The sequence below is a fragment of the Urocampus carinirostris genome, chromosome 3 (assembly GCF_059441175.1).
Source record: "Urocampus carinirostris isolate Australia breed hairy pipefish chromosome 3, RoL_Ucar_1.0, whole genome shotgun sequence".
NCBI lineage: Eukaryota > Metazoa > Chordata > Actinopteri > Syngnathiformes > Syngnathidae > Urocampus > Urocampus carinirostris.
Genome location: NC_142351.1, coordinates 36,661,990 through 36,688,728, shown reverse-complemented (window position 1 = coordinate 36,688,728; position 26,739 = coordinate 36,661,990). Strand labels below are relative to the sequence as shown.

General features: G+C 39.7%; 1 protein-coding gene across 5 annotated transcripts in view; it reads left to right on the top strand.

Moving 5' to 3' along the window:
* The window catches only part of ampd2b (adenosine monophosphate deaminase 2b), a 35,954-nt gene extending 11,254 nt beyond the window's left edge, over positions 1–24,700 (top strand). For 2 of the 5 annotated variants that reach the window (XM_088331669.1, XM_088331668.1), the window contains exons 2-18: positions 4,008–4,132; positions 4,234–4,347; positions 9,610–9,678; positions 9,760–9,862; positions 9,927–10,125; positions 13,002–13,143; positions 13,281–13,370; positions 14,338–14,467; positions 14,554–14,748; positions 15,664–15,795; positions 16,483–16,646; positions 16,709–16,835; positions 16,916–17,079; positions 19,439–19,559; positions 19,702–19,875; positions 21,691–21,801; positions 23,250–24,700. In XM_088331669.1, the coding sequence (XP_088187795.1) occupies positions 4,107–4,132; positions 4,234–4,347; positions 9,610–9,678; positions 9,760–9,862; positions 9,927–10,125; positions 13,002–13,143; positions 13,281–13,370; positions 14,338–14,467; positions 14,554–14,748; positions 15,664–15,795; positions 16,483–16,646; positions 16,709–16,835; positions 16,916–17,079; positions 19,439–19,559; positions 19,702–19,875; positions 21,691–21,801; positions 23,250–23,465 (2,277 nt within the window). In that variant the 5' untranslated portion in view covers positions 4,008–4,106 and the 3' untranslated portion in view covers positions 23,466–24,700. Of the gene's footprint in view, positions 1–4,007; positions 4,133–4,216; positions 4,359–9,609; positions 9,679–9,759; positions 9,863–9,926; positions 10,126–13,001; positions 13,144–13,280; positions 13,371–14,337; positions 14,468–14,553; positions 14,749–15,663; positions 15,796–16,482; positions 16,647–16,708; positions 16,836–16,915; positions 17,080–19,438; positions 19,560–19,701; positions 19,876–21,690; positions 21,802–23,249 lie in introns of those variants that run through there. The other 3 variants (XM_088331666.1, XM_088331665.1, XM_088331670.1) reach the window with 2 other exon arrangements.
* Positions 24,701–26,739: the final 2,039 nt, after the last annotated feature.

Here is a 26,739-nt window from a genome sequence, read left to right as displayed (position 1 = left end):
TCAGAGGCTGTACTGCTCAGCGGTGTCCTTTGATATCAGCAAGAACTGATATGGCCCAAAGTGACGGGCAGCGAGCATGACGTCTTAGCGGGCTGCTACTTTACATGGCACAAGAACATCTGCGGCTTTTTGATTCAGGATCATGAATTACGGCTCTCATTTAGTGAATTGCAGTATTATTTGAAAACCTTGTCCAATTAGTCAAGCCAGATTTATTTGTATAGCCTGTAATCACAAAAAACATGTTTCAAAAATGTTTATTTTATATGATTTTTACTTTTTTTGCATCAGTAAACCTCTCCTATGGTGAATTTATAGGAAATCGTTGGTGCCAGGAAGCAACTTGATAATGTTCACTCCCACACTGATTCGAATTGTATATTCTAGCTGTGCCTGTCTACGAAAACAGAAATAGAATAAAATAAAAGCAAGGCTGTAGGGACCAGGGAGTGACGGTTAAAAGGTGTCAATTACACTAATTGTGTTCTCCAGGCCAATTTGGGAGATGCGTTGAGTAGGATATGTTGAGAAGAAGTTGCAGCACATCACAATTTTTGGGGAATATGTGGTCTTCTTTTGTCTTTGCTTGTTTTCACTCCACTTTTTATAGAAACGGTGTCTGATATTACTGACTGTATATGTATACAGTAATATATATATATATATATATATATATATATATATATATATATATATATATATATATATATATATATACTATTACATACACTTCTAATCAGTGCGACTTCTGCAGTCACTCAAACAGTGACTGTAGCCTTCAACCAGGAGAAGATGTCTTCAGGTGGTGTCCAACCGTCACTGGGCGTTTCGACCCTTAACCACAACGCCCTCGAGTTGGCGGGCCAGCAGTGATGGCCAGTCACTGCCCATCTTCTCCTGGTCCACAGCTAAACTCCTCTCTCCTACTCCAGAGTCAGCAAGAGGCTCTCTCTGCGGCTTCCCCCACCCTTTTGGTAGCTGCCTTCCTCTCCCTTCCACTTATTCCCAGAGCTGTTAATGTGTCCCATACAGACTGTGTTGGGAAGCCCCTGCACCCGACCTCCAATGGGAATAGCCAGGTCTGCCATCCCTTGTCCCTGCACTGTTGGACCAGCTCTTGATATTTGGCGTTTTTCCTTTCATGGGCTTCGCTGTATCCTTCTTCCCACGGTACAGTTAGCTCAATCAGGATGATTTTTTAAGCCTCTTCTGACCAAATCACGATGTCTGGCCTCAAGGAAGTTTGGACTACCTGGGGAAAGTGTAATTTCCTTCCCAGGTCTACCTTCATCTCCCACGCTGGTGCTGTTTGCAGGAGGCTCTTTTTGGTCTTCTTGGAGGATGCTGGTTTCTCCCCTTCCCTGTCGAACTGGATGGAATGTATTGGACTGGGTTGAGGTTGGTGCTTCTTCCGCCTTTCCTGCAGGCCAATTTGGGAGATGCGTTGAGTAGAATATGTTGAGAAGAAGTTGCAGCACATCACAATTTTTGGGGAATATGTGGTCTTCTTTTGTCTTTGCTTGTTTTCACTCCACTTTTTATAGAAACGGTGTCTGATATTACTGACTATATATATGTATACAGTGATATATATGTATACAGTGATATATATGTATACAGTAATATATGTATACAGTAATATATATATATATATATATATATATATATATATATATATATATATATATATATATATATATATATATATATATATATATACAGGGTTGGGTAGGATTACTTTAACTGGATTACTTTCAATTACTTTTGGATTACAGTACTCCAATACCAAATTTGCTTATAAAAGACAAAAGAAACTAAATATGAATACAATTATGACTCGCAACACGTGGTAAGCTTTCTCTCCTGGCTTTGATCTCTTTGATCTCCAGCAAAACTAACATAAAATGCAACAGAAACAAAATTAGAATAAATCCAAACAGCTTGCCAACATCATTTTTGCCGTTCCATGTATTCCGTTACTCCTCAATCCAGCACAAAATTTAGTAATTTTATTCATATTAAGTTTCTTTTGTCTTTTATAAGCATATTTGGTATTGGAGTAATCCAAAAGTAATTGAAAGTAATCCAGTTAAAGTAACCCTACCCAACCCTGTATATATATATATATATATATATATATATATATATATATATATATATATATATATATATATATATATATATATATATACATGGAACATTCATTCCCCCTTCGCTCTTCCCAACCTAATACTGAACAGTAAGCCCACAGCACAACAAGGGTGAGTTGCCTTCCCATGCAACCCTTCATCAGCAGAGAAGCCCGATAGCAGACTGGTTTACCCCCTCCGCATAATGTGCGTCAATAACAGTCATTCCTGCATCCATTAATATAACCGACCTCATATCCAAAGCACGTTTCACCCCATACATCCAACCATATTCAGACCCTCCTCTTGTTGTGTTTCCCACCACCTTTTCACAACATACTCCCTGAGCCGAACAGCCTTCATCCATTCTTTACATTTGTCCAAACCATCTCAAAAGATTTTCACCAACCCTCTCAGCAAGCTCTCTCACTTCACCGGTCATCCTCCTTACTTCCTCACTCCTTAACCTATTCAGTCATGTTGCGCCAAATATACTTCACATACATCTAATTTCAAAGATATTAAAATTATTAAGATCATTTACTCCCAAACCCATGTCTCTGAGCCATACATCACTGTTGGTACCACTACAACTTCATACCATCCTCACTTTGAATCAAATTACAGATTTTTACATTTGAATAATCTGTTAACCACATGTGTATTTTTATGTTAGTTAGTTAGTTAGTTAGTTAGTTAGTTAGTTAGTTAGTTAGGTAGGTAGGTAGGTAGGTAGGTAGGTAGGTAGGTAGGTAGGTAGGTAGGTAGGTAGGTAGGTAGGTAGAGATATAGAGAGAGAGTCTTTTAAGCTTGCCTACCAAAGTGCATAATAACATTGACTCTATTAGATAAAATTAAAAGAAAGATTTGACCTACCAAGAGGTGCGCAGAATCAAGCGAGAAATGTTTTCCGGCCAATTTTCATTTCGATCATTTTCCACAAAGAGGCTCGAATAATAACCCATTTTTACTGATCTTACAAGAGATACAGAAAAATACTGTGTCAGGGCTATATAACACAAAGATTACCAAATTAAAGACTACTCCCTCATCTTTGACCAGAAAAAAATATTTCGGTTTCAAACCTATTCTGTCTTTCTGCCCTAGGAAACACTAGGTTTATTGCAGCAAAATTCTAAATTTATTCGCAACATTCACAGAAAACAAGCATCAAACAGACAAGTTAACAGTAAGTTTGCCTGATTTCTTGGGTTACTGATAATGCCAAGACACTGTCGAATCCAAGCTTTTAAAAGTAGATTTAACACAATTTAAAGTACTCCTCATCAGATGTCAAGTTTGGGCTGTGCAAAATGTTCTGTTATGTATCGATCGTTCCGGAACTAGCATCACAAATGTCCAAGTAGGTTTGTTTGCTGGTCGAGATATGTTAATTACAAATCTTTGTGCCTTCATTGCATGCATACAGCAGCCAATGGTTTGTCAATGCTGAAATGTTTGCTTCTACTCCATGGATGTTATTTTCTTAGAAAGTAAAACTGATCACTTCTCCTACTTCTTATATTCTGTACTTTTACTTAAGCCTCAAGTTGATTTGCTCAGAAAGGGACATTACTGCTTCTGTGATTTAAGGCCCTCTTAGCCTACTGACTAGAGTTAATCAGAACAGTATTGGACAGGCTTGATGCTCTCAGCAGAAATGACCAAGGTATTGCTCAGTCTGTTACAATCATAAAATGTCACTCGATGGCAGTGTCGACAATGGCACACAACACTACGGCCTCCCTTGACGGTCATGTGCTGTCAATGGCACTCAAAGAGGTAAAGAATTATACGATTATAATGGATGAAAAAGCAGTGCACTGGTTTTAATTGTACTTTGGGTGTAACATATTTACTTGCTTGCTTCTTCCCTAGTCGACCTCCGTGGTTCCTGCCACCTCCTCACGCCGCAGCATTCCTTGCCTGGGATCCCCGTAGCCTTGAAACAGTCCATAGACCTGCGGACATCGATGGATGGCAAGTACAAGGAAATTGCTGAGGTTGGTTCTAAGCGGTAGTATACCTTATCGGTGAAGTTTTGCATTTGTTATTGTAATCCTACCTGTACATGTGCCCCTGTGAAGGAACTGTTCTCTCGCAGTCTGGCGGATAGTGAGATGCGCAGTGCTCCTTATGAATTCCCGGAGGACAGCCCCATTGAACAGCAAGAGGAGAGACGTCAACGTCTGGAGCGGCAGATCAGCCAGGATATCAAGTGAGCGAGCGGTAAAACGAAGAACAAGCTCAAGCTAAGCAAAGCGGTCATCGGGGCTTCCGTATTTAAATCACATGCTCTGTCCTCCCACCGGTGCCCGGATGGAGTACGCTCTCGCACCAGCGGAACACTTCTTGGCTCTTGGAATCACCAGAAGACCGGCGCTCTCAGAACGAAGGCTTCGGATCGGAACATAGGGGGAAATCAGATCTGAAAGATATGAGGGAGCAAGTCCATGTATGATTTTGTATAATACTAAGAGAACCTTGAAATCACATCTTAGGCTAACAGGGAGCCAATGCAGGTTAGCCAAAATCGGCGTGATGTGATCGGACTTTATTGTCCAAGTTAAAAGTCTCGCTGCAGCATTTTGTACCAGCTGAAGACTCTGGATTCTGGAGTTCGGGAGACCGCAAAGTAGTGCATTACAGTAATAGAGACAGGAGGTAACAAACAGGTGAATTATGATCTCCACATCCGACTGAGACAGTATAGGACGAATTTTAGCAATGTTGCGAAGATGGAAGAAGGCAGTTCTAGTAATTTTCTTCACGTGTGTTTGAAATGACAGATCAGGGTCAAATATGACACCTAAATTTTTAACTGAGTCACTCTGTGTGATGGGACATTTGTCAATGTTCACAGCAGTTTTTGAGAATAAGTCACGGCATTTAGATGGACCAATAACTAACATTTCGGTCTTTTCAGAGTAAAGACGCAAGAAATTGAGTGACATCCACTCTTTTATCTAAGTGAGGCAGGCCTCCAAATTTCCACAATTTAGTGTGGCAGATTCCTCCAACGCAAGATATAGTTGAGTGTCATCTGCGTAGCAGTGGAAACTGATATTATACTTGCGAATAATACCACCTAATGGATGCATGTAAATGCTGAAAAGAAGGGGGCCAAGCACTGAACCCTGCGGAACACCACAGGTAACACTAAAGGGCTCAGATGTCATTTCGCCAAGGTAAGATCTGAACTGTGAGAGGACGGTTGCTGAGAGACCAATCCATTTTTCCAACCGTTCTAGTAAGATATTATGGTCCACTGTGTTAAAAGCAGCACTAAGGTCCAGCAGCAGCAAAAGTGATGAAGCGCCAGAGTCCATTGCCAGTAGGAGATCATTGGTTACCTTAATCAAAGCTGTATCAGTAGAGTGGTCAGCCCTGAATAAGCTTTCTGGATCAAGGTTAGGTCGTTTCAGTGTAGGTTTAATAACAGCGGACTTAAAAGCCACTGGAACTACACCTGAGGAGAGTGATATGTTTATAATATATAGAACTGAAGGTCCAAGGACCCCAAAAAGACCTTTAATATGGTTCCCCCTATGTTCCGGTCCGAAGCCTTCGTTCTGAGAGCGCCGGTCTTCTGGTGATCCCAAGAGCCAAGAAGTGTTCCGCTGGTTCGAGAGCGTTCTCCATCCGGGCACCGGTGCTGTGGAAGGCTCTCCCCCCTGAGATTCGATCTGCAACCTGAGTGGAAATGTTTAAATCTAAGCTTAAAACACACTTCTACTCTATAGCATATGAATAACCAATACTTTTCGTGGACAATATACAGGGAGTGCAGAATTATTAGGCAAATGAGTATTTTGACCACATCATCCTCTTTATGCATGTTGTCTCACTCCAAGCTGTATAGGCTCGAAAGCCTACTACCAATTAAGCATATCAGGTGATGTGCATCTCTGTAATGAGAAGGGGTGTGGTCTAATGACATCAACACCCTATATCGGGTGTGCATAATTATTAGGCAACTTCCTTTCCTTTGGCAAAATGGGTCATAAGAGGGACTTGACAGGCTCTGAAAAGTCAAAATGAGTGAGATATCTTGCAGAGGGATGCAGCACTCTTAAAATTGCCAAGCTTCTGAAGCGTGCTCATCGAACAATCAAGCGTTACATTCAAAATAGTCAACAAGGTCGCAAGAAGCGTGTAGAAAAGCCAAGGCGCAAAATAACTGCCCGTGAACTGAGAAAAGTCAAGCGTACAACTGCCAAGATGCCACTTGCCACCAGTTTTGCCATATTTCAGAGCTGCAACATCACTGGAGTGCCCAAAAGCACAAGGTGTGCAATACTCAGAGACATGGCCAAGGTAAGAAAGGCTGAAAAACGACCACCACTGAACAAGACACACAAGCTGAAACGTCAAGACTGGGCCAAGAAAAATCTCAAGACGGATTTTTCTAAGGTTTTATGGACTGATGAAATAAGAGTGAGTCTTGATGGGCCAGATGGATGGGCCCGTGGCTGGATCGGTAAAGGGCAGAGAGCTCCAGTCCGCCTCAGACGCCAGCAAGGTGGAGGTGGGGTACTGGTACGGGCTGGTATCATCAAAGATGAGCTTGTGGGGCCTTTTCGGGTTGAGGATGGACTCAAGCTCAACTCCCAGTCCTACTGCCAGTTTCTGGAAGACACCTTCTTCAAGCAGTGGTACAGGAAGAAGTCCGCATCCTTCAAGAAAAACATGATTTTCATGCAGGACAACGCTCCATCACACGCATCCAAGTACTCCACAGCGTGGCTGGCAAGAAAGGGTCTAAAAGAAGAAAAACTAATGACATGGCCTCCTTGTTCGCCTGATCTGAACCCCATAGAGAACCTGTGGTCCCTCATCAAATGTGAAATTTGCAAGGAGGGAAAACAGTACACCTCTCTGAACAGTGTCTGGGAGGCTGTGGTTGCTGCTGCACGCAATGTTGATCGTGAACAGATCAAAGCACTGACAGAATCCATGGATGGCAGGCTTTTGAGTGTCCTTGCAAAGAAAGGTGGCTATATTGGTCACTGATTTGTTTTTGTTTTGTTTTTGAATGTCAGAAATGTATATTTGTGAATGTTGAGCTGTTATATTGGTTTCCCTGATGAAAATAAATAATTGAAATGGGTATACATTTGTTTTTTGTTAAGTTGCCTAATAATTATGCACAGTAATAGTCACCTGCACACACAGATATCCTCCTAAAATAGCTAAAACTAAAAAATCCCCACTCCAACTTCCAAAATATTCAGCTTTGATATTAATGAGACTTTTGGGTTCATTAAGAACATGGTTGTTGTTCAATAATAAAATTAATCCTCAAAAATACAACTTGCCTAATAATTCTGCACTCCCTGTATCTGTATTATTTGTGATTGCAACATCCTTTGCTGTCTGGTATTCCTGAAAGGGGGATTCCACATGTGCGGTCCCTTCTCAAGGTTTCTTCATTTTCCTCATGTTGCGGTTTTTGAGTTTTTCCTTGCCCTCATGTTGGTTCCATATCAGGGGATGATGTAATAATAGTCGGAAAAAAAGTCTGTGTAATAACCTGTGCAGCCCTTTGAGACTCTTTGTGATTAGGGCTATACAAATAAAAATGACTTGACTTAAACTATACAGACACATTTATGTACTTATCTGACAAATAAAGCTATTGAAATTAATAGCTGACAAATTATATTGTAATATCGGTATTAAACCTTTTTTCGCAACAGGAAAAAAAGTATACTCTCACACTTTCTGTAGGCATAAAAATCTTGATTGCAGAGAACAATTTTCCTGCTACTTTCTGTTTTCATTTCCTTTTTTACTCTCAGTTTCAGTCAAACTATAGTTACCTGTAAAGAGAGTTTGCTAAAAACAGATTTATTAAAAATTACTCCAAGAATAGCAAGACCACAAATGGGGAACTGGACAGCAACTGTCCCTAAAACAGATAAATCAAATGTCAATAGTAAATGTAAATAGTCAAAATCAAATGGACAAAGGGCCCAAAAGATTATTGGCTTACAAGCCACTGATCAAATGTTTAAAATGTATCAAATGATCATCATATAATCTAGTGAACCTGATTGATTCTACTGAAAACCTAACATATATATTCCAATATGATCGAATGAATACAATTTTATTTTTTTAGGGCTCTGTCCATCATCTTTAGGTTTCAACAGGCACAAAAGACAAATTTCCTCTCTATAAAAATCTCTAAAACATTTAATGAACGATGCTAATATTATTCAGTAGTCTATATTTTCTATTTTGGCATAAACTCGATTAATTCGCTTCAAATAAAGAATAATGCTAGCAATTTTCTATCACTCTCTCAATTGTAATAATTTTTTTAAACGTAATCATTTTAAATGCAAAAACATAGGGTGCAAACATCTATTAACCCCCCCCAAAAAAAACACTTCAATTAGGAAAAAAAATACTCAATGATTCCTGGTGTTTGATATACAATAGAGAATCAAGATTATCTCAAGGGTGACGGAAAACGTTCTCACTGCCCCGTAGGCCTTGACTTTGACAAAGATGCCCTAGATGGTCCTTTATGGTTATACAGACGCTGCTCTACTTACGAACGAGTACGTTCCAGACGATCGTTCGTAAGTTGAATTCGTTCATAAGTTGCTTCAGTGTTATATTTTGTATGGAATGTATGTTTAAGGTTTATATAAGTATGTTTAAGGCTTGTATAAGTGACCTGTATTGTTTTGTACTAAAAAATAAACATTTAATAAAATAATATGCTCTATAAAAGATAAATAGAGTTAAGTTTAACTTACATTTGTAAAATGAGCTTCAAGAGTTAGGTGACTTCCTCCTCTGTGGTAGAAAGTGGCCGAAAAAAAAGCCATTTTCTCAACCGCATCAAGCTTTCTTATTCCATTTTCATTCCAAAAGAAACAGCTCGCCTCTTCTTTACACTTTACACCAACCACGTTGAATGGATGCATGAGATATTAAACAATAAAAATGTCAACGTTCTTAGTGCGCTGGATATAAAGTATAATATGTTTACACACGAACTAGGAAGAGGAAGCCGGATTTCTTCTTCAGGGTGGATGCTGGGTGTGCTCTCACAGCGCCACACGCCGGTAGCGGCTGGAAGAAGTGCTCCAGTACTGTCCTGTACTCGGAAAAAGCTGCACTATACAAAATCTAACTTAGAGCAACGTCCGAATATTTTTCGACATCCCGAAAAAAAAAAATTATGTACCGTTTTTCGTAACTTGAATGTTCGTACGTAGGGGAGCATCTGTACTATTTAATCTTCAAAAACCAAAAGAGAGTAACAGTTTTCCCCATTGTTGCAATACAGTAATGATTTCAAGTAGAATAAGGTAAGCAAAGCACTTGACAGATTACAGCCAAAATAACAGCAATTTCTGCTTGTGTAGGACAAGAACATTCTGATCTATTGGGGTGTTCCTAATAAAGTGTCTGGTGTGTGTAAATACAGTGACCAGATTAAGCTCGGGCTCTCTTTCCACAGGTTTGAACCAGACATCTTGCTGCGAGCCAAACAAGAGTTCATGAAAACAGACAGCGCCACAGATCTTGAGTGAGCACCTGCTAATTATCTGCTCCATAACCTAATCTGTGTGCACGAGATGGAAAAAAAGAACATGCTTTTTTCTGTCAGATATCTAAAACAACAGAGCCAAGCGCCAGACCTGCTGGAGAGAGAGCTGCTCCCAGAACGAGAGTACCAGCGGGTCACCATCTCCGGAGAGGAGAAATGTGGGGTATGGCGAGACCTTTTTACTTATACGCTTTACTTTTTCCTCACTAGGTTTTGTTCTATTGCAGGTTCCATTTACTGATTTATTGGATGCTGCAAAATGCGTGGTGAAAGCATTGTTCATAAGACAGAAGTATATGGGGCTGTCACTGCAGAGCTTCTGCAGGACCACTGCCCGTTATCTGCAAGAGCTAAGCGAAAGGCCTCTCGACCTGAACTTTTATGAGGAAGAATTCCAAGAGGCGACTGAGACCTCTTTTGCAGCAGGTTCGTTGTCATTAATCATTCAGGCCAGAATTTTAAGTTGAAGTATGTGCTAGCTTCTCATATATAAATGTGAGTTTCCCCGAAAGTGTTCCTGTGTCTCCCTTAAAGAGAAAGGTTCCAGGTAGCTAAGACAGCTTCAAAGTTGCGACTAGAAAGTGTAGGGATTTTTTTAGCTTTAATTTTGAAAATCGTTAAGATTGAAACAAATTATTATTTACTGCTATCAGTAAACTAATTTGCCTCTAGGTTTTGCTTGTGTTCCATTTTATTTATCTGAAAGATGCCAGAATTTCCTACTCTGATAAAAAAGATAAACTACGTTATTACTTGGCTCTTTGAGTTCTGATAGGAATTACTAATCCCAAGTAAATGGAATTAATGAACCAGGCTGATAGAAATAACACACACAATTTATTAACACAGAGAATTATTGAAAAAAAGGAGAGGGGGACTTCTGGAAGTTTTCGACTTCTGAAAGTTACTAGCACAAAAAGAAAGTTTCCCCGCTATAATGCTGGATTTGGGGAAATTCCTTTGTACAGAAAAAACACTCATTCCCAAGAACCAGCAAACATGGTGTTGAATCTGAAATCGTCCTCTTACTTGTTGTAGCGAAGAGATTTGGTCTCGTGCTCCGTCTGGTCACAACATATAGCCCGCGTACTCAAGGCTGCAGTGCAGGCCTGCACGGCCGGATCAAGCGCCCGCCATCTGAGCAGTAGAAAAGATCGATCAGTTCCTGGTTTTATATGGACCAAAGATGCTTGACCAGGTCATGCCTCTATGGGCGTGGTCTTAGATATCTGATAGTCATAGTATCGGGTAACGGTTATTGAAGTTGCTAAACTTGTTGGAAAGTCAAAGAAGGGAGAAATTTGCATAATGTTCTGTACTTGAGAGTGACCCTCCAATCGACATAATTACGTACGGTGAGAACATTATTTTATCAATACATAGCCATGGATGTTTTAATTACATTCAAAACTTTCATTATGGTACATGGTGAATTGGTACGTTCAGGAACTGTCCAAAAAGGGGACGCAGTCGTTCCATCCATAATCCAAAGTTCTGAGTTGCTGGAAATTCAATTTTGTGCTGGTCTTATTTGCTCTACAAAAGTAAGAAAAGCTATTTTAAGTGGCTAGGGATCTATTAAAGATGCCTCTGTTGTCACCCCAGGAAGGTGTTCTGGGCATATCCCACCTGGTGGAACCTCGGGGACAACCCAAGACATGCTGGGGAAATTATGTGACTTGGGGTTCTTCGTAAAAGTTGGACGAAGTGGCTGAGGTGGAGGGAAGTTTGGCCAGACAATCACTTCTGTCACAGTGCAGCCGAGCGGCCGTGTTTTTCAGAAGTAGAAGCTGTGAAAACTGTAATAAATAAACAAACAAATACATAAATAAACGAATGAATAAATAAATAACTGCGATTGGCTGGCAACCAGTTCAGGGTGTCCCCTGCGCACTGCCCGATGATTGCTGGGATGGGCTCCAGCACCCCCGCGACCCTACTGAGGATAAGCGGTGCAGCTGATGAGATGAGAGATGAGATAAATAAATACACGAATAAATAAACAGTCAAATCAATATGTGTTGCTAATTTGTTATTATTTTCTGTTTTACTAAAAATGAAACTAAATATAAGCAGTTGAGGTCCCACAGAGGATAAAACTCAGATTACTGGATTCAAAGTCCAGAGTACTAACTATTACAACCATGCAACCGGTGTAAGATATAATAATTGCATATTGTACACTATTTGTCCTGTGTCAAAAAAGTAGCCGGGAATATCTGAGACGAGCCAATAGCAATTACCTCAGAACTCCAAAAGATGGTGGCAAAGGTAACACAATAAAATAAATATCAGTTTAACAATCTGAAGCTGGCTACACATAATTAATAAAATAAGACAAACTGATATTAAAATACAATTGTCAGATGAGTGGAACTTTTTTTCTCCTTGAATAATTTTTTGGGGCACTTTATCCAGCAGCAGAATTCAATAAGTTCATAAAAAATATTTGATTGACTATAAAAAACAGTACTGTGAACCTTTTGTTTTTGCAGTGTTTTATTTTAAACGCCGGATTTTTTTTGTCTGTGTATCTGATATCAACCAACTTGCCAGTGTGTTCAACGGTGCTAATAGATTAAGTTGTTAAAATCTTTCTGAAATCAATCGTCCAAATTATTATTATTTCCCAACTAAAAATATTTTGGGGCGGTATGGCGGCTAAGTGGCTAGCACGTCAGCCCCACGGTGCAGAGGTCCAGGGTTAAATCCCAACTACCGGCCTCTCCGTGCAAAGTTTGCATATTCTCCCCATGCTGTTTTGTTATTCTCCCATATTCCCAAAACATGGCAGGTTATCTGGCTGGTCCAAATTGTCCTTTGGTGTGAATGAACGAGTGAGTTGTCTGTTTCTGTGTGCTCTGCAGCTGGCTGGCAACTAGTTCAGGGTGTCTCCTGCCCACTCCCTAAAGATGGCTGAGATGGGCTCCCACAATCCTAGTGAGGATAAGTGGTGCAGTAAATGAATGGATAGATAGAAATGTTTTTGGTTTTCTACAACCAAGCCAATTAATTACAACACATAGACTGCATTTGTAGACTGCAGTTTTGAAGTTTCAATTTAATAGTGTATCACAAATCTCTCCATAAGCTCACCCTAAAAAACGCAATAGGAGTAAACATGATTTTTTGGTAGTCTTCATTGCCACATCTTACTAAACAAGCGCTTCACTATCACCATGCCGTTGCTCCCACTTTAACACCTAACCACCATCCGTCTGCTCACACCTCCGAGTAAGCTGTGTGTTGGTTGCAACCTCCTTCTAACCTACCTCACGTTGTGACATTTTGTGCTCTTTCAGATGCAACAGTGCACCCACCTGTTTCTGTAACACACCCGTACAAGAACACGGACCCGGCCAGCATGCCCCCAGACATGGGCTACGGCTGCAAGATGGTGGATGGCATCATGTATGTCTATACGTCAAAAGAAAACATGGACAAGTGAGTCACCTGCAGTGTGGAGAACAAATACGTGGATCCTATCATATCTATGTTGTTATTTATTCAGTTTTAGTGCTAACTTCTGTTGACATTTTAAAAATGAATCCCCACCATTCAAATTTGCATGTTCCTTGCAGGAGCACAGAGTTGGACCTTCCCTATCCAGACCTGCAAGAGTACATTGCTGACATGAACGTCATGATGGCGCTCATCATCAATGGACCAGTGTACTTAAGCCTTCTTTTTTGAACACAAGGACCCCCCCAAAATGATAGCATTTTTTTAAAACACCTTAATAAAGGACAGGATATGCTTAAATCTAAATAAAAACACTAGCAAAAAGTAAAAAAAAAAAAAATTAGAACAACGCTGCATCAGAAATATTCTGCTGCCTTGAAACTCAGCTAGTGTTACTTGCAGCACAGCGGTGGAGTATGTGGAGGCTCTTCTGTGTTACCGGGAAAATATGTAATTATGGAAGCCCAAGAGTGCCATAATTCAATTTAAAAAAACTGCCTTAAAACAAACATTTTTTGGATAAAAACGGCCTGTGCAAATGAAAAGCCTATGACAACATATCTCAATTGTTATAATTGAACTTCACATGTTATATCACCTTAAACCTAAAATTGCCTAAAATCAGTTTTTTAAAGATTACTGTGATCCCTTGTTTTTTGTGAGGGTTGCTTTCTGAATAGGACTTCCGATAGTCAAAATCTGCAAAGTAGAAACGTTTATTTGTTTATTTATTTATTTATTAAACACTCTATTTTACATTGAAACTGGAGAACAAACGCTAATTAAAGGCTAATGCATTTGTTTAACAAATAAAATTACTGTACTTTATACTCGTTTTTATTTTTACAAATAATTTATTATTTGACAGTAAGGAAGTTTAGAAATAATTCTGTTAGATTGCATTACCTGGAATCCACTTTTTTTACCTCAGATTATTTTTTGTCACCATCACGTACGTGTCCAACTTAGACCGCAAAGTTATTGGTGCGCAGGAGGAAAAGGGGCCGTGCAACTGTTTTGCCAATCAGAATGCAGAACAAAGTGCCCCATGAAAATCCGCTTAGTATCGAAACCGCAAAAACTAAACCGCGATATAACAAGAGATTACTGTACTGTATTTGTCTCTCCCTAGTTCGGTTTACTGAAGATGACAAGTTCTTCTATTGCTTGACCTAGGAAATCCTTCTGCTATCGTCGTCTACAATATCTGAGCTCCAAGTTCCAGATGCACATCCTCTTGAACGAAATGAAAGAGTTGGCGGCCCAAAAAAAAGTCCCGCATCGAGACTTTTACAACATCCGTAAGGTAGCGTCAATATCTTACTTTCTCAAACCTGAATTTCCAGAGAAAATTCTGGTGCGTGGATCAGTTTGCTGTTGGTGTGCCCGCAGGTCGACACCCATATCCACGCCTCCTCCTGCATGAACCAAAAGCACCTTTTGCGCTTCATTAAAAGAGCCATGAAGAAGTATCCTCGGGAAATTGTGCATGTGGAAAGAGGGAAGGGTCAGACGCTGATGGAGGTGTTTGAGAGTATGAACCTGACAGCTTTTGACCTCAGCGTGGACACTCTGGACATGCATGCGGTGAGTCCAAGCCGAATTAATAAATCCGACAGAGAGCGCTCAGCCGCGCCCACCATAGTTACAGTATCCATGTATCACACGCGGAGTAAATAGAGCTACTGAAACAACAGCGAGCGACTCTTAGTCACTATACCTGATTGCATAATAAGGAAGAAATGATACGGTTATGCTAACTTATCTCAACAGACAGTAGAAATGGGTCTCAATCATTATATACAGTTTTATTCATGCCATCAAGGTGTCCATATATGAAATGAAATGATCTGCATTTATATAGCGCTTTTTAAGTCAATGACTTCCCAAAGTGCTTTACATTGTGCTTCACATTTCCCAATAGCGGCCGTGATCTGTGCAGCCATGTAAGGCGCTAACCTGCTTATAGACGCTAATAACCCTGAAAAAGCGGATGTAAACTGTTGGCAATCTATGAAGAAGTTAGAAGCCCCGTACCAACTACAAAAAGGTTTAGATTTGTGAGAAACAACGGCATATAGAGCTAGAATAATTTACAAGTTTAACTTCAGTTACGAAATGCCACCTTTGCATTAATTGTTTTTGTCATATGCTAACGAGGGCGCAGTGACAATACTCTAAGAGTGTGTAAGTAAAGCGGCAGAAGTAACTTCCAAACTTCTCTCACTGACAAATAACCGACCCAACCGCAACGTAATAAAAATAAAACACTGTAGAACAATAACTTTGTTTCGGTTCCCATCAATCCTATGCACATTGTGATGGTGAAGCCGCTAGCATTCAATGCATTGTGGTTAATACAAAAAGGGGCAGGGCTGTCATCTGCCGCGCATTCTGAACAAGTGCAGTCGGATCTGTTAATAACCAGAATGCTGGCGTTGAAACGATGGACGAAGGGACTCATGTTCGACCCCCCCCCCCCCTCCCTCCCTCCATTTGCAGGACCGCAACACTTTTCATCGCTTCGACAAGTTTAATGCCAAATACAATCCCATTGGCGAGTCCATTCTGAGAGAAATCTTCATCAAAACGGACAATCAGGTTGAAGGGAAATACTTTGGTCACATTATTAAGGTGCGATCACAAGAGACTGGTAAACAATTTTTATATGATCATATTATGTTAAGTGTTGTCTAAGTAAGATCTATTTTGCTTTAACTCTAAGATTTTAACCCTGCACTTTTACTCCAGAGTCAAAGCACACTTAAAGGTTTTTGGGTTAAAACTAACTGTGGACTTTAGCTGTGCGTTATATCCCCAAGTTTGCAAGTTTAAACCTAAACCCTAGACCAGGGATCTGGGAACTTTTTGATATTTTGATTTTTTTGGGGGCAAGAGAGCAATATCGTATATTTTAAGACAAAAGTAAAAGAAACGCTAAACTGCTCTTCCAAAAAAAAGCTTATTTTTCAGCACATCTATTTCACTGTGTGACGTTAGATGACTTGATAAAATTTAGGAAATAATAATAATGCCAGAGCCTGTATCCCATATCAACAAATATATAAAGGCTCTTTGAACTCAGTTGGGCACTGTGGACACTAAGAGAAAAAAAATAATTTAAACTTTTTCAGGCCATCTTAAACTAGACACCCCACCTATACATAATACTGCCAAAAGCAATTTGTTGCTTTTGGAAATAAGTAATAATTAAATAATCACTTTGAACTAATAAGTTATTAATGCACCGGTAATACAAACGTGTAGATTATCTTCCCACAATGCAAAACCCTGTTACCCGAGTGTTCGGCTTCGACGCAGGAGGTGATGGCCGACCTGGAGGAGAGCAAGTACCAAAACGTGGAGCTGAGATTGTCCGTGTACGGGCGCTCCAGGGACGAGTGGGACAAGCTGGCCAAGTGGGCCGTCAAGCATCAAGTCTACTCGGACAACGTGCGCTGGCTGGTTCAAATGCCGCGGCTTTTGTAAGTGGAGCACGTTTGCAGTCGCCGCCATCGAACCATGCCGCCTTTCCTTTTACTTCAAGTGACGTCTACCACACCAAGAAGCAACTGTCCAACTTCCAGGAGATGCTGGAGAACCTTTTCCAGCCCCTGTTTGAAGTCACCATCCATCCGGGCAGACACCCAGAACTGCATCTCTTCCTTCAGCATGTACTCTGTTATCCCGTCTCACATCATGTTACACCCTGTGCAATTTCATAGTGAGATTTGTGCGTATATGCTGCTCGCAGGTTGTCGGATTCGACAGCGTGGATGATGAGTCCAAACCTGAGCAGCACATCTTCAACCTTGACAGTCCGCTTCCAGCCAACTGGACAGAGGAGGACAATCCCCCCTACTCCTACTACCTCTACTATATGTATGCCAACATGACCGTTCTGAATCACCTGCGCAGGTATTTGGGCTTGTATTAAAGGGATAGTGTGTGTTTAGCACCTCCTAGTGTTCAAAAAATGAATTCATTTAAAAAAAAATCAAAAAACAATATTGATTTGAATAATAGGTAAAAAAAAATACAAGAATACATGAACTACAAGACATTAGCATTATATTACATAACAGGACCTTCACCTTAAAGGAGCAGGCATGATTTTCCGACATCGCGTTGCGACGTGTACCTAAAAACCTCAAAAAGGCTGGGCAAAAACATGAAAAGTAAATGGTGCGTTTTGGTGCGTTTATTCCTTTATTCTTTGTGCTTTTAGCACACATTTTGGTTGCACAACGCCAGGGATTTGCAACCCAAATGTTAAAAGAGCCATACTGTATCAGACAAAAACAAAAACGAAACAAAAACAAAAAAGATTTATACAAACCTCATAAGAAAGGAAAGAAATACCACATACACATATATAAATACATCAATCCATCCATTATCTGAACGCTTATCCTCACTAGGGTCGAGCTGGAGCCCATCCCAGCTATCGTTGGGTAGGGGACACCCTGAATTGGTTGCCAGCCTGTTTATTAGAAAATGGATAGAACGTTTTTTTTATTATCAAAAGTTATTGAAAAAGCACCCAGTAGCCACTAGGGAGCACCAAAACCCCCCATGGCGTGGCTCTAGAGCTGCTTTTTGCCGACCCCCGCACCACGATATACACTGTACCATGAAGGTCCTTTAGATTTATTGCAAATTAACCTTTTTTTTGCCATGCACAGATTCTCACATCTTGTAGTAGGCATTTATTCATGGAATTTTGTTACGGTGACATACAGTATGAAAACCTACAGTAAACAATGGAATAACAGCGGCGAGGTATTTGGCGCCACAAATAGATGCACAAACGCGCACGGCTGTTGCTTGGCTACACCGAAAGTGTTAGGGAGATGCGACGAGCATGGACATTGATATAAAGAGTATAAAAACCTTGTGTATAAAAAAATACATAATCCAAATGGAAGAAATTTTCAAAGAGATGTATCCGATTTTAAAAAATGTGATCACATTCCAACCTAGGGGTCAGGGACCTTTTTGACTCGAAGCTAAAATAAATAAAATTATTTATGCATTTATTTATTTTCAGCGATAACCACACCACATGTTTTAAGACTAAATTAAATAAATTCACCAACCTGAACTCCAGAAAACAGTATTTAGTGCATTTTATTATATATATATATATATATATATATATATATATATATATATATATATATATATATATGTACAGTAGATACACACACACACACATACTAACAAATATCCCACATAAAATTTGTCTCCCTTTCAGTTACTTAAGCACATTTTCCATTCTCCCTTTCACTTTTTTCGCTCTCTATTTCTTCCTCTCTCTCCCATTCTCTCTCACTTTTTCTCAATTCGTTTTTCATTTTCTCTTCCGTTCTTTCTCTTTCTCTCACTTGTTCTCCTGCTCTCTCTTTTACTCCTTCCCTCTTTTTTCTTTTTCTCCAATGTTCTGCACTCCCTGTATGAAAACCTACAGTATACAGTATAGTATAATGTGATATTGGCTTGAGGAGTGATAGGCTGTATGGCCTTTGCATTGCTTGTAATAACTTAGGAGGGTGTTGGTTAATTATCTCATCTCATTAGCCGTACCGCTTATCCTCATTAGGGTCGCGGGGGGAGCCCATACCAGCCGGGCAGTGGGCAGGGGACACCCTGAATTGGTTGCAAGCCAATCGCAGGGCACACAGGGACAGACAACTCATTTGCTCATTCACACCTAGGGACAAATTGGACCGGCCAATTCACCTGAAATGCATGTTTTTTAGAACGTGGTAGGAAACCGGAGTGCCCGGGGGAAACCCACGCAAGCACGGGGAGAACATACAAACTCCGCACAGGAAGTCCGGAGCTGGATTTGAACCCACGACAGGTTCCCATGACATGAACTGTGCCACACAAGCGCTAACCACTGCGCCGCCGTGCTGCCCTTGGTTAATTATACATACATATATTGTATATAATGTTGAATTTTGTATAAAAAAAGACTTACTGGTTACCTGGCATTTCATTTGCACTATAGCAGCAGCATTGCGAGATAATATGATCTAAATTGTATATATTATATATCATATTTAAACTAATATCGCTGCCATGCCCCACCGGAAGAGGTTTATTCTGTGCATTATTGTACAGAACATTAAAGAAAACGTGTCTGTTCGGTATTCACTCAAAACAGGATCTGTCCCATTTCGACACCAACAGTCAAAGTTTAGTTCACTAAAAGACCGTAAATTATCGCTTCACTTTCTCTGTATTTTTCCCTGTTTGTGTTTGAATCCAGGCAGAGAGGCTTCCACAGTCTCGTTCTACGTCCTCACTGCGGCGAGGCAGGCCCCATCCATCATCTGGTGTCTGGATTCATGCTGTCAGAAAATATCTCTCACGGACTGCTGCTGCGAAAGGTTTGGTGCACCCCCTAAAAAAATCAAAGCAAAAAACTTCTATTGTGCGTTCCCAGCCCCGCAGCCATCTAGATCAGGTCGATCCAAATAGGAAGAGGGGCCGTGGTGTATAACAATCGTATGATGTCTTCTTTGCCCAAAGGCTCCTGTGCTTCAATATCTGTACTATTTGGCACAGATTGGCATCGCCATGTCTCCGCTCAGCAATAACAGTCTGTTCCTTAGCTATCACCGCAACCCTTTACCGGAGTACCTCTCGAGAGGCCTGATGGTGTCCCTGTCCACAGACGATCCCCTCCAATTTCATTTTACTAAGGTCAGCACCCAGCCAAATATCCTTAGATGCATCTTTTGGGAAGCGGGTTTCAAACCAGGGTGTGCATTATTTCACACAATGAACTGAACTGATGTTTTTTATCTTTTTAATTAAAGAAAAAAAAATAAACATGATAACTTTAAAAGGACATACTAACTCCATTTAGGGGAAAAAATATTTCTTTGAAGGACAGTGTATTATTTGACCACTAGATGTAGCTCTGGTGTTTAGCACAACCAAAAAAAAAAACCGAGTACCACAAAGCAGAGTCCAAATTACGGCAAATCAAAGTGACCAAATAGCAACTCTTTTCTTCTCAGAAAGAAAGGAAAAATGAAAGAAAATATGTCATAGAAAACAAAAGACAAAAATGAAGGAAAAGAAAAGGGTAAAGGAAGGAAGAGAAAAAAGACAAGTGAGGGGAAAGGGAAGAAAGGTGGAAAAGGGAAAAGAGAAAAAGGAAAGGAAAAAAAAAGAAATAGATCAAAAAAGAAAAAAAAAAGAAAAACAAGAAAAGAAAAATTGAAAAATTAACTGAAGGAAAGAAATAGAAATAAGAGAAGAAGAAAAGAGAGAGAAGGCAAGAAAAATGAAATATTCAAAGAAGAAAATAGGATATTTTGGGAGCACCCCTTAGCAGCAAGATGGCCGACAATTATGTTAACTCACACTCGGCATGACTCATCTTATGTCAAGCAAATACAAATATCTCGACCTGCAAGTATTTTTAAAACATTAACGATGAAAGTAATTTGCGTATTATTCAAACCATTCTTTTTTTACTGAATGAGGTTTCTTTACCGCCAGAACAAAGGTGGTCAAACTACAGCCCGTGGGCCACATGCGTCCTATCAGGCATTTTCACCCTGCTAAACAGAAAATGGGCAAAATATAATGACAGTATAGGTAGCAGTAAATAAAGTAATGCTCATAGAACAACCTTGTTTTGGGTGCCCACTTTCTCCCCATTGTCCTTTTGTCCTACTACAGAAACACTTAAAATATTTTACAAAACGAAATATCAAATGTAGTGCTTAAAAACAGGGATTTTTCTTCAATTCTCAAAAGAAAAAAAACATAAAAAAATACTACAGAAATAATACTGGGGAAATACTATATAAAAATACTACAAAACACTTCTACAGAAATACCACTGCCGTGATACTGTAATCCCAAAAAATCTACAAGAGAAACACTACAAAAATACAACTATAGTAATTTTACAAAAATACTAAAGGAATATTACAAAAATACTACTGTGGAAATACTGCAAAATACCACTCCAGTTATACTATATTACAAAAGTAGTACTTCACAAATATTACCACAGAAATACTACTACAGACATATTATAACAGAAATACTACAAAAATAAAACTATAGTAATACGACAGCAGTAATACTTCAGAAATACTAAAAAAAGTACAACTTAAGTAATACGAGAAAACTAAATATCAAATTTAGAGCTTAAAATAGGGACTTAATATATGATTTTTCTTTAACAATGAGCATTTCAAAAACCAATTTGATGAAACGTGTCTATTTTAAAATGAATATAAAGTCATGTGACATTTTAATGTCTGCATGTATATATAGTATATGTTCATAAATGAAAATATTGGATCAGTCTCCAGAATGAGTTTGTTGGCCAAATTTGTTAACCCAATACGACCTGTGACTCCAAATTGCCCACCACTAGAAAGTACAAAATAATACACACTGTCCCAAGGATCAATTACTGCAGTTGCAGTCAAAAAGATGCATACTTTCTTGACAGAAATTCGAAAATAATTCATAAGTTTGCTTCCTGTTCAGGAGCCTCTAATGGAGGAGTACAGCATCGCTGCTCAGGTGTGGAAGCTCAGCTCTTGTGACATGTGTGAGCTGGCCAGGAACAGCGTGTTGATGAGTGGATTCTCTCATAAGGTAGCTATGAAAATGAAATTTGTGATTGAATTTGAAGTTGGCAAACTTTTTCTTCCTCCGCGTGTTCTAATCAACAACCGGGTTGCAAGACTATACGGGTAAAACCAAGCGCTGGAGTGAGCGGTTTGTGGTTTTTAGTACAATAAAACAAATGCAATAAAGACAACTGAATATTCTAAGCTTGTGAGTACAGAATAAGGCTGTAATGATATCACAAGTTCACTTTGAAAATTGCTGACAATCATTTGTATAGCAAAGGGAGAGATCATGGGGAGCTATAACAAATATAAAACATGAGTCAGTGGAGGGCAAAGTTCTGAGAATGTCATCTTTACACCAGTCCTTTGTCCAAACTGAATCCTTTAAGTAGTTTGATAAGCCTCAAAGCCTCCCTCACAACAGTCAATCTGAACACCATTTCGAACGATGTAGACCACAGGTGTCAAACAGGCGGCCCGCGGGCCAGATCAGGCCCGCTAAGGGATTGAAACCGGCCCACGAGACAACACTCAGAGAAGCGCAAGGGAAAAACAAGCTGCAGGTTGAAAGATGTCAACTTGATGTTGCCAAAGCCAGGTGCCTCAAACAAAGACACTGTAATTGATTTTATTTCTCTCTCTCTCTCTCTCTCTCTTTTTTTCTTCCACCTTTTTTCTCCCACTCTGTCTCTGTCTCTTTCACTCCTGTGTCTCTCTTTTTCTCTTCCTTTGTTGCTCTTTGTCGCTCTGTGTCTTTTAACTCTTTCTTTTGCTCTAACTTCCTTTTTTCCTTTTCTCTTTTCATATCCTTCGCGCTTTCTTTTCTCTTTTCTCCCCATCTGTCTTTCTACTTCTCTTTGGATTTCTTTCTTCTCCTCCTTTTCTTTTCCCCCTCTCTCATGATTTTTTATGTTTTGTTTCTCACGCTCTCTCCCTCTTTCTCTCTTTTTCTTTCTTTGTCCCGCCCTCTCTCCTTTTCCCTCCCTCTTTCTCTTATTTCTTTATCTCTCTTTGTCTCTCTCTTTAATCTACTAGTCCGGCCCCCGACAGAATGTTTGTTCTATCGTGTGGCCCCCGAGTTAAAATGAGTTTGACACCCCTGATGTAGACTGTAACGACACCAAATGAATGAATATATTGTGGCAAAGTGAACAAGTCAATAACTATTTTCGAATGTATGAATAAACATGAGGTGCATTAAATTACAACAAAAAAATTAACTTAATCAAATGATTGACGTAATAATTAGCATGGAAAATGCACTTTTCTTGTAAAATCGAAAAGCGCAGCGAAATTGCAAAACAGGTCTGAAAATCGTTTTTTCCTAAATCGTACAGTCCTAGTTCAGACCATCCGATTGTGAATTTCCCTACGGGGATGAAAAAAGTACCTATCTATCTATACCTCACTGGCATAGACTAAAAAACAGACACATTATTTGTCCTGAATTGATTGAATTTTTCTGATCAGGTGAAGAGTTACTGGCTGGGTCCTGACTATGTCAAGGAAGGCCAAGAGAGCAACGACATCCGGCGCACAAACGTCCCGAACATCCGAGTGGCGTATCGCTACGAGACTATGTGCGAGGAACTGAATTTAATAACGCAGGCCATTCGCACGGACGAGCTGGACACCATCGAAGAGGAAGAGAGTCTGTGCATGGCTGCCGCACAAAGAAAGCAATAAACTGTCAAAGGGCTTTCTGAGAATCACAACTTCGTGTCCAAAATACTTCAACCACTGTGGCAAAAAAGGGCAACAAATGTGTTGGGAATGAAGTACCCAATTATTTTCATACTGTGTGGCATTGGAAAACCTCACCAGCAACCTCCAAACTGCTGTTGTCATAGAGCGGGGGTCGGCAACCTATAACACGCGTGCCGGCAGTAGCACGCGAGGGGCTTAACTAGTGACACGCGAGCGCACGGCAAAATAATAATGATTCTTTTTTCAAAAACATGCGCATTTTTTACCTGAGAGCGTTGTACCTCGCACATCAAGTGTTAAACGTCATTACGAGACGAAACCTGAACACGAATTCAAGGATGAGCCTGACAAGGCGGAGACATTAAAATACGCTGTGTTCAGGTACTGCAAACAAACACTGCTAAAAACACCACCACTGAAGCAAGCTATCATATTGCTCATTGCATGGCAAAGCACGAAAAACCATTTAATGGCAAATACATTAAAGAAGCGTGTGTGCGATTCAAGTTTTGATATTATCTGCAATAGGGTTTCATTGATGAATAGTATGGTAGCTGTCCATATCACTTGTTTTTTGATTGTATTTCATTGTTGATGAAGAATGGTTGATTATTGTGAAAAAAAATTGAGGTCGTGGATGTCTACAGGCCTTTCCACATGTTGCTCACATTCATTTTTTAGTTTATTGATGAACAAGAATAGTGGAACATACATTGGTCAGTTATACGATTTCAATGTCTATGCATGTTGTATATTTGGACTGGTAAAAATGACAGCTCTGTTGGATGTAAAAAAAAAATGTTGTGCGGGTCATTAATCTTGGTGTGGCACTCTGATTTACAAGGATTTTTGAAAGTGGCACTCCGCACCGAAAAGGTTGCTGACCCCTGTCATAGAGTGAACATCTCAATCGTTATCTTTGTTATCGTTCTATTTTCTCCGTGTTTTTCCAACAACGAAACAAGAATTCGTACTTGTGTGAGAGAATGCATGGTCGTTGCTGTAGTTGACCTTAACAAGAAGTCAACTGTTGCCAAAGCTCTTGTTAAATTCATCTTTTTGGGAAGCGAAAGTCAAATGTGAAGCTTCTGTTGAGTCACTCAATGCCTTTTCGACTTTTGGTGAATTAGAAAATGCAGTTTGAGGGAATGCATGTGTCAAATGACTTATGTTGTGTGTTGTTATGTAAAATAATAAAGTCGTTGTTGCCTGTGGATGTATGTGTAGTCACGTCAGAGCTTTGTTTTGTTTAGTCATGAAATCTAAAAAAAGAAAAAACTTCAATGCACAAACGCGAGTAACCGGACTAAAGGGCATTCGAAAGACACGTGATAAGGTCAATATGAGGTAATCTACGGATGGCTAGGTCAAAGCAATTCAACTGTGACATGGCGTTTGCGTTAACAGTGTAGATCTGGATCTGCAACTTGTACCGGGCCACGCCCTTTCACAAGGTCTGCCTTCAGCGACTACAAAGATAACACAAGCTCATGAGAAAAAGGGTTTCGTGATTCCCTGACATTCCAACAAAGTGATGGTGATAAATTGACATGTTTGTCTTCACTTTGGTAAACACAATTCCTTCAATTCATGCTTCGTCACACTGAATTATGAGCAAGAGTCAACTATGCGACTAGTTCACAAACACATCTAAATCAAATAACTATTGTGTATAAATCAATAATTAGCTATCAGGACTACCTTCATTGAAATAATGTAACATGGGGTTTGAACAATTTTATTGACACTTTTAACAGCAATTAAACACATTCACAATTTCATTATATCATATTCTAACAATATGAGGTTTGTCCTTAGAGGCGGCAGTAGCTCAGGAGGTAGAGCGCTCGTCTTGGGATCAAGGGATCCCAGTTCGAATCCCGGCTCGTCCTTGTTACATGCCGAAGTGTCCTTGGGTAAGACACTGAACCCCTAATACCCCCAATAAGCAGGTTAGCGCCTTACATGGCTGCAAGGCCGCTATTGGGAAATGTGGAGCACATTGTAAAGCGCTTTGGGAAGTCATTGACTTGAAAAGCGCTATATAAATGCAGATCATTTCATTTCATTTCATTTCCTCTGCAATCACCGCTTCATTGAACATTCTGACAATGACTATCTTGGTAGCATTGTCAGTCAGCTTCTCCACCGTAAAAGCAGAAAACTTGGGCCTCACTCCCTAAAAGCGATCCCAAAACTCGCCAAAAAGGGCCGCCGATGTGAAACTCACATCAAAGCCTTTGTTAAATGGCATGGTTATAACTGCATTTAAATCCTCAGTTTCAAATTTCAGACACTTTCCAATAAACTTCCTCGAAAAGTCCAACCTTGACATTTTGATGGAATCAGCTCCCACATCTTTAAAAAGGAAGCGCATGCTGTGAGGTCTCGGCCACCTGGCCATGACCGCTAGGTGATGTTGCTCCTTAAGCAGTTTAGATATTGCTTCCTTGCTGTGTGTCTGAAACTAAAATAGCAACTTAAACGAAATGGCTAGACTCCTGGTGCTGCTGCTTGCATCTTCCCGGGTGCCACTATAGTCTCAATGTAAGATGCACCCACTCCAGTGTTTTCAAAACTAAGGAAGCGGTAGCCCGATAACTTTGTGGATTAAGGGATCCGTGAAGTCAGGGGTGTCAAAGTCAGATGGACAGGGGGCCGAATAAAAAGCTACAAGCCAAAGGCTGATTGAATCTTGACAACTTTTAAAACGGGGCATATAGTCCAGTGAAACTCATTGAAAAACTCAAGTGAAAAACAATTCTAATTCCAACGTGGTCAGATAAATAAAGCAATATTTCCATGATCAGTGATAACAGGCACGAAAAGACAAATTTCCTAGGTATAAAAATCCCTGTAAAGAAAGAAAGGAATAAAAAAGAAAAGAAAAAAGGAAAGTCAAAAAGGAAGAAAAGAAAAAAAAGTAGAAAAACGTACAGAGGAAAAAAAGGTTGAAAGTATAAAAAAGGAAAGAAAAGAAAAGAAAGAAGGCAGAGAAATAAAGGAGAAACGAAAAAAAGAAAGTATAAAAGAAAAAAGAAAATAGAAAGAAAGTAGAAAAGAAAAAAGAATGTAGAAAGAAAGGAAGTAGAAAAAAAGAAAGTAGAAAAGAAAGAAGAAAAGAATGAAAGTGGAAAGTAGAAAAGAAAGAAGAAAGTAGAAAAGAAAGAAGAAAAGAATGTAGAAAAGAAAGAAGAAAAGAATGTAAAAATAAGAAAGAAGAGGGTAAGAAAAGTAGAACAAAAGGAAAGAA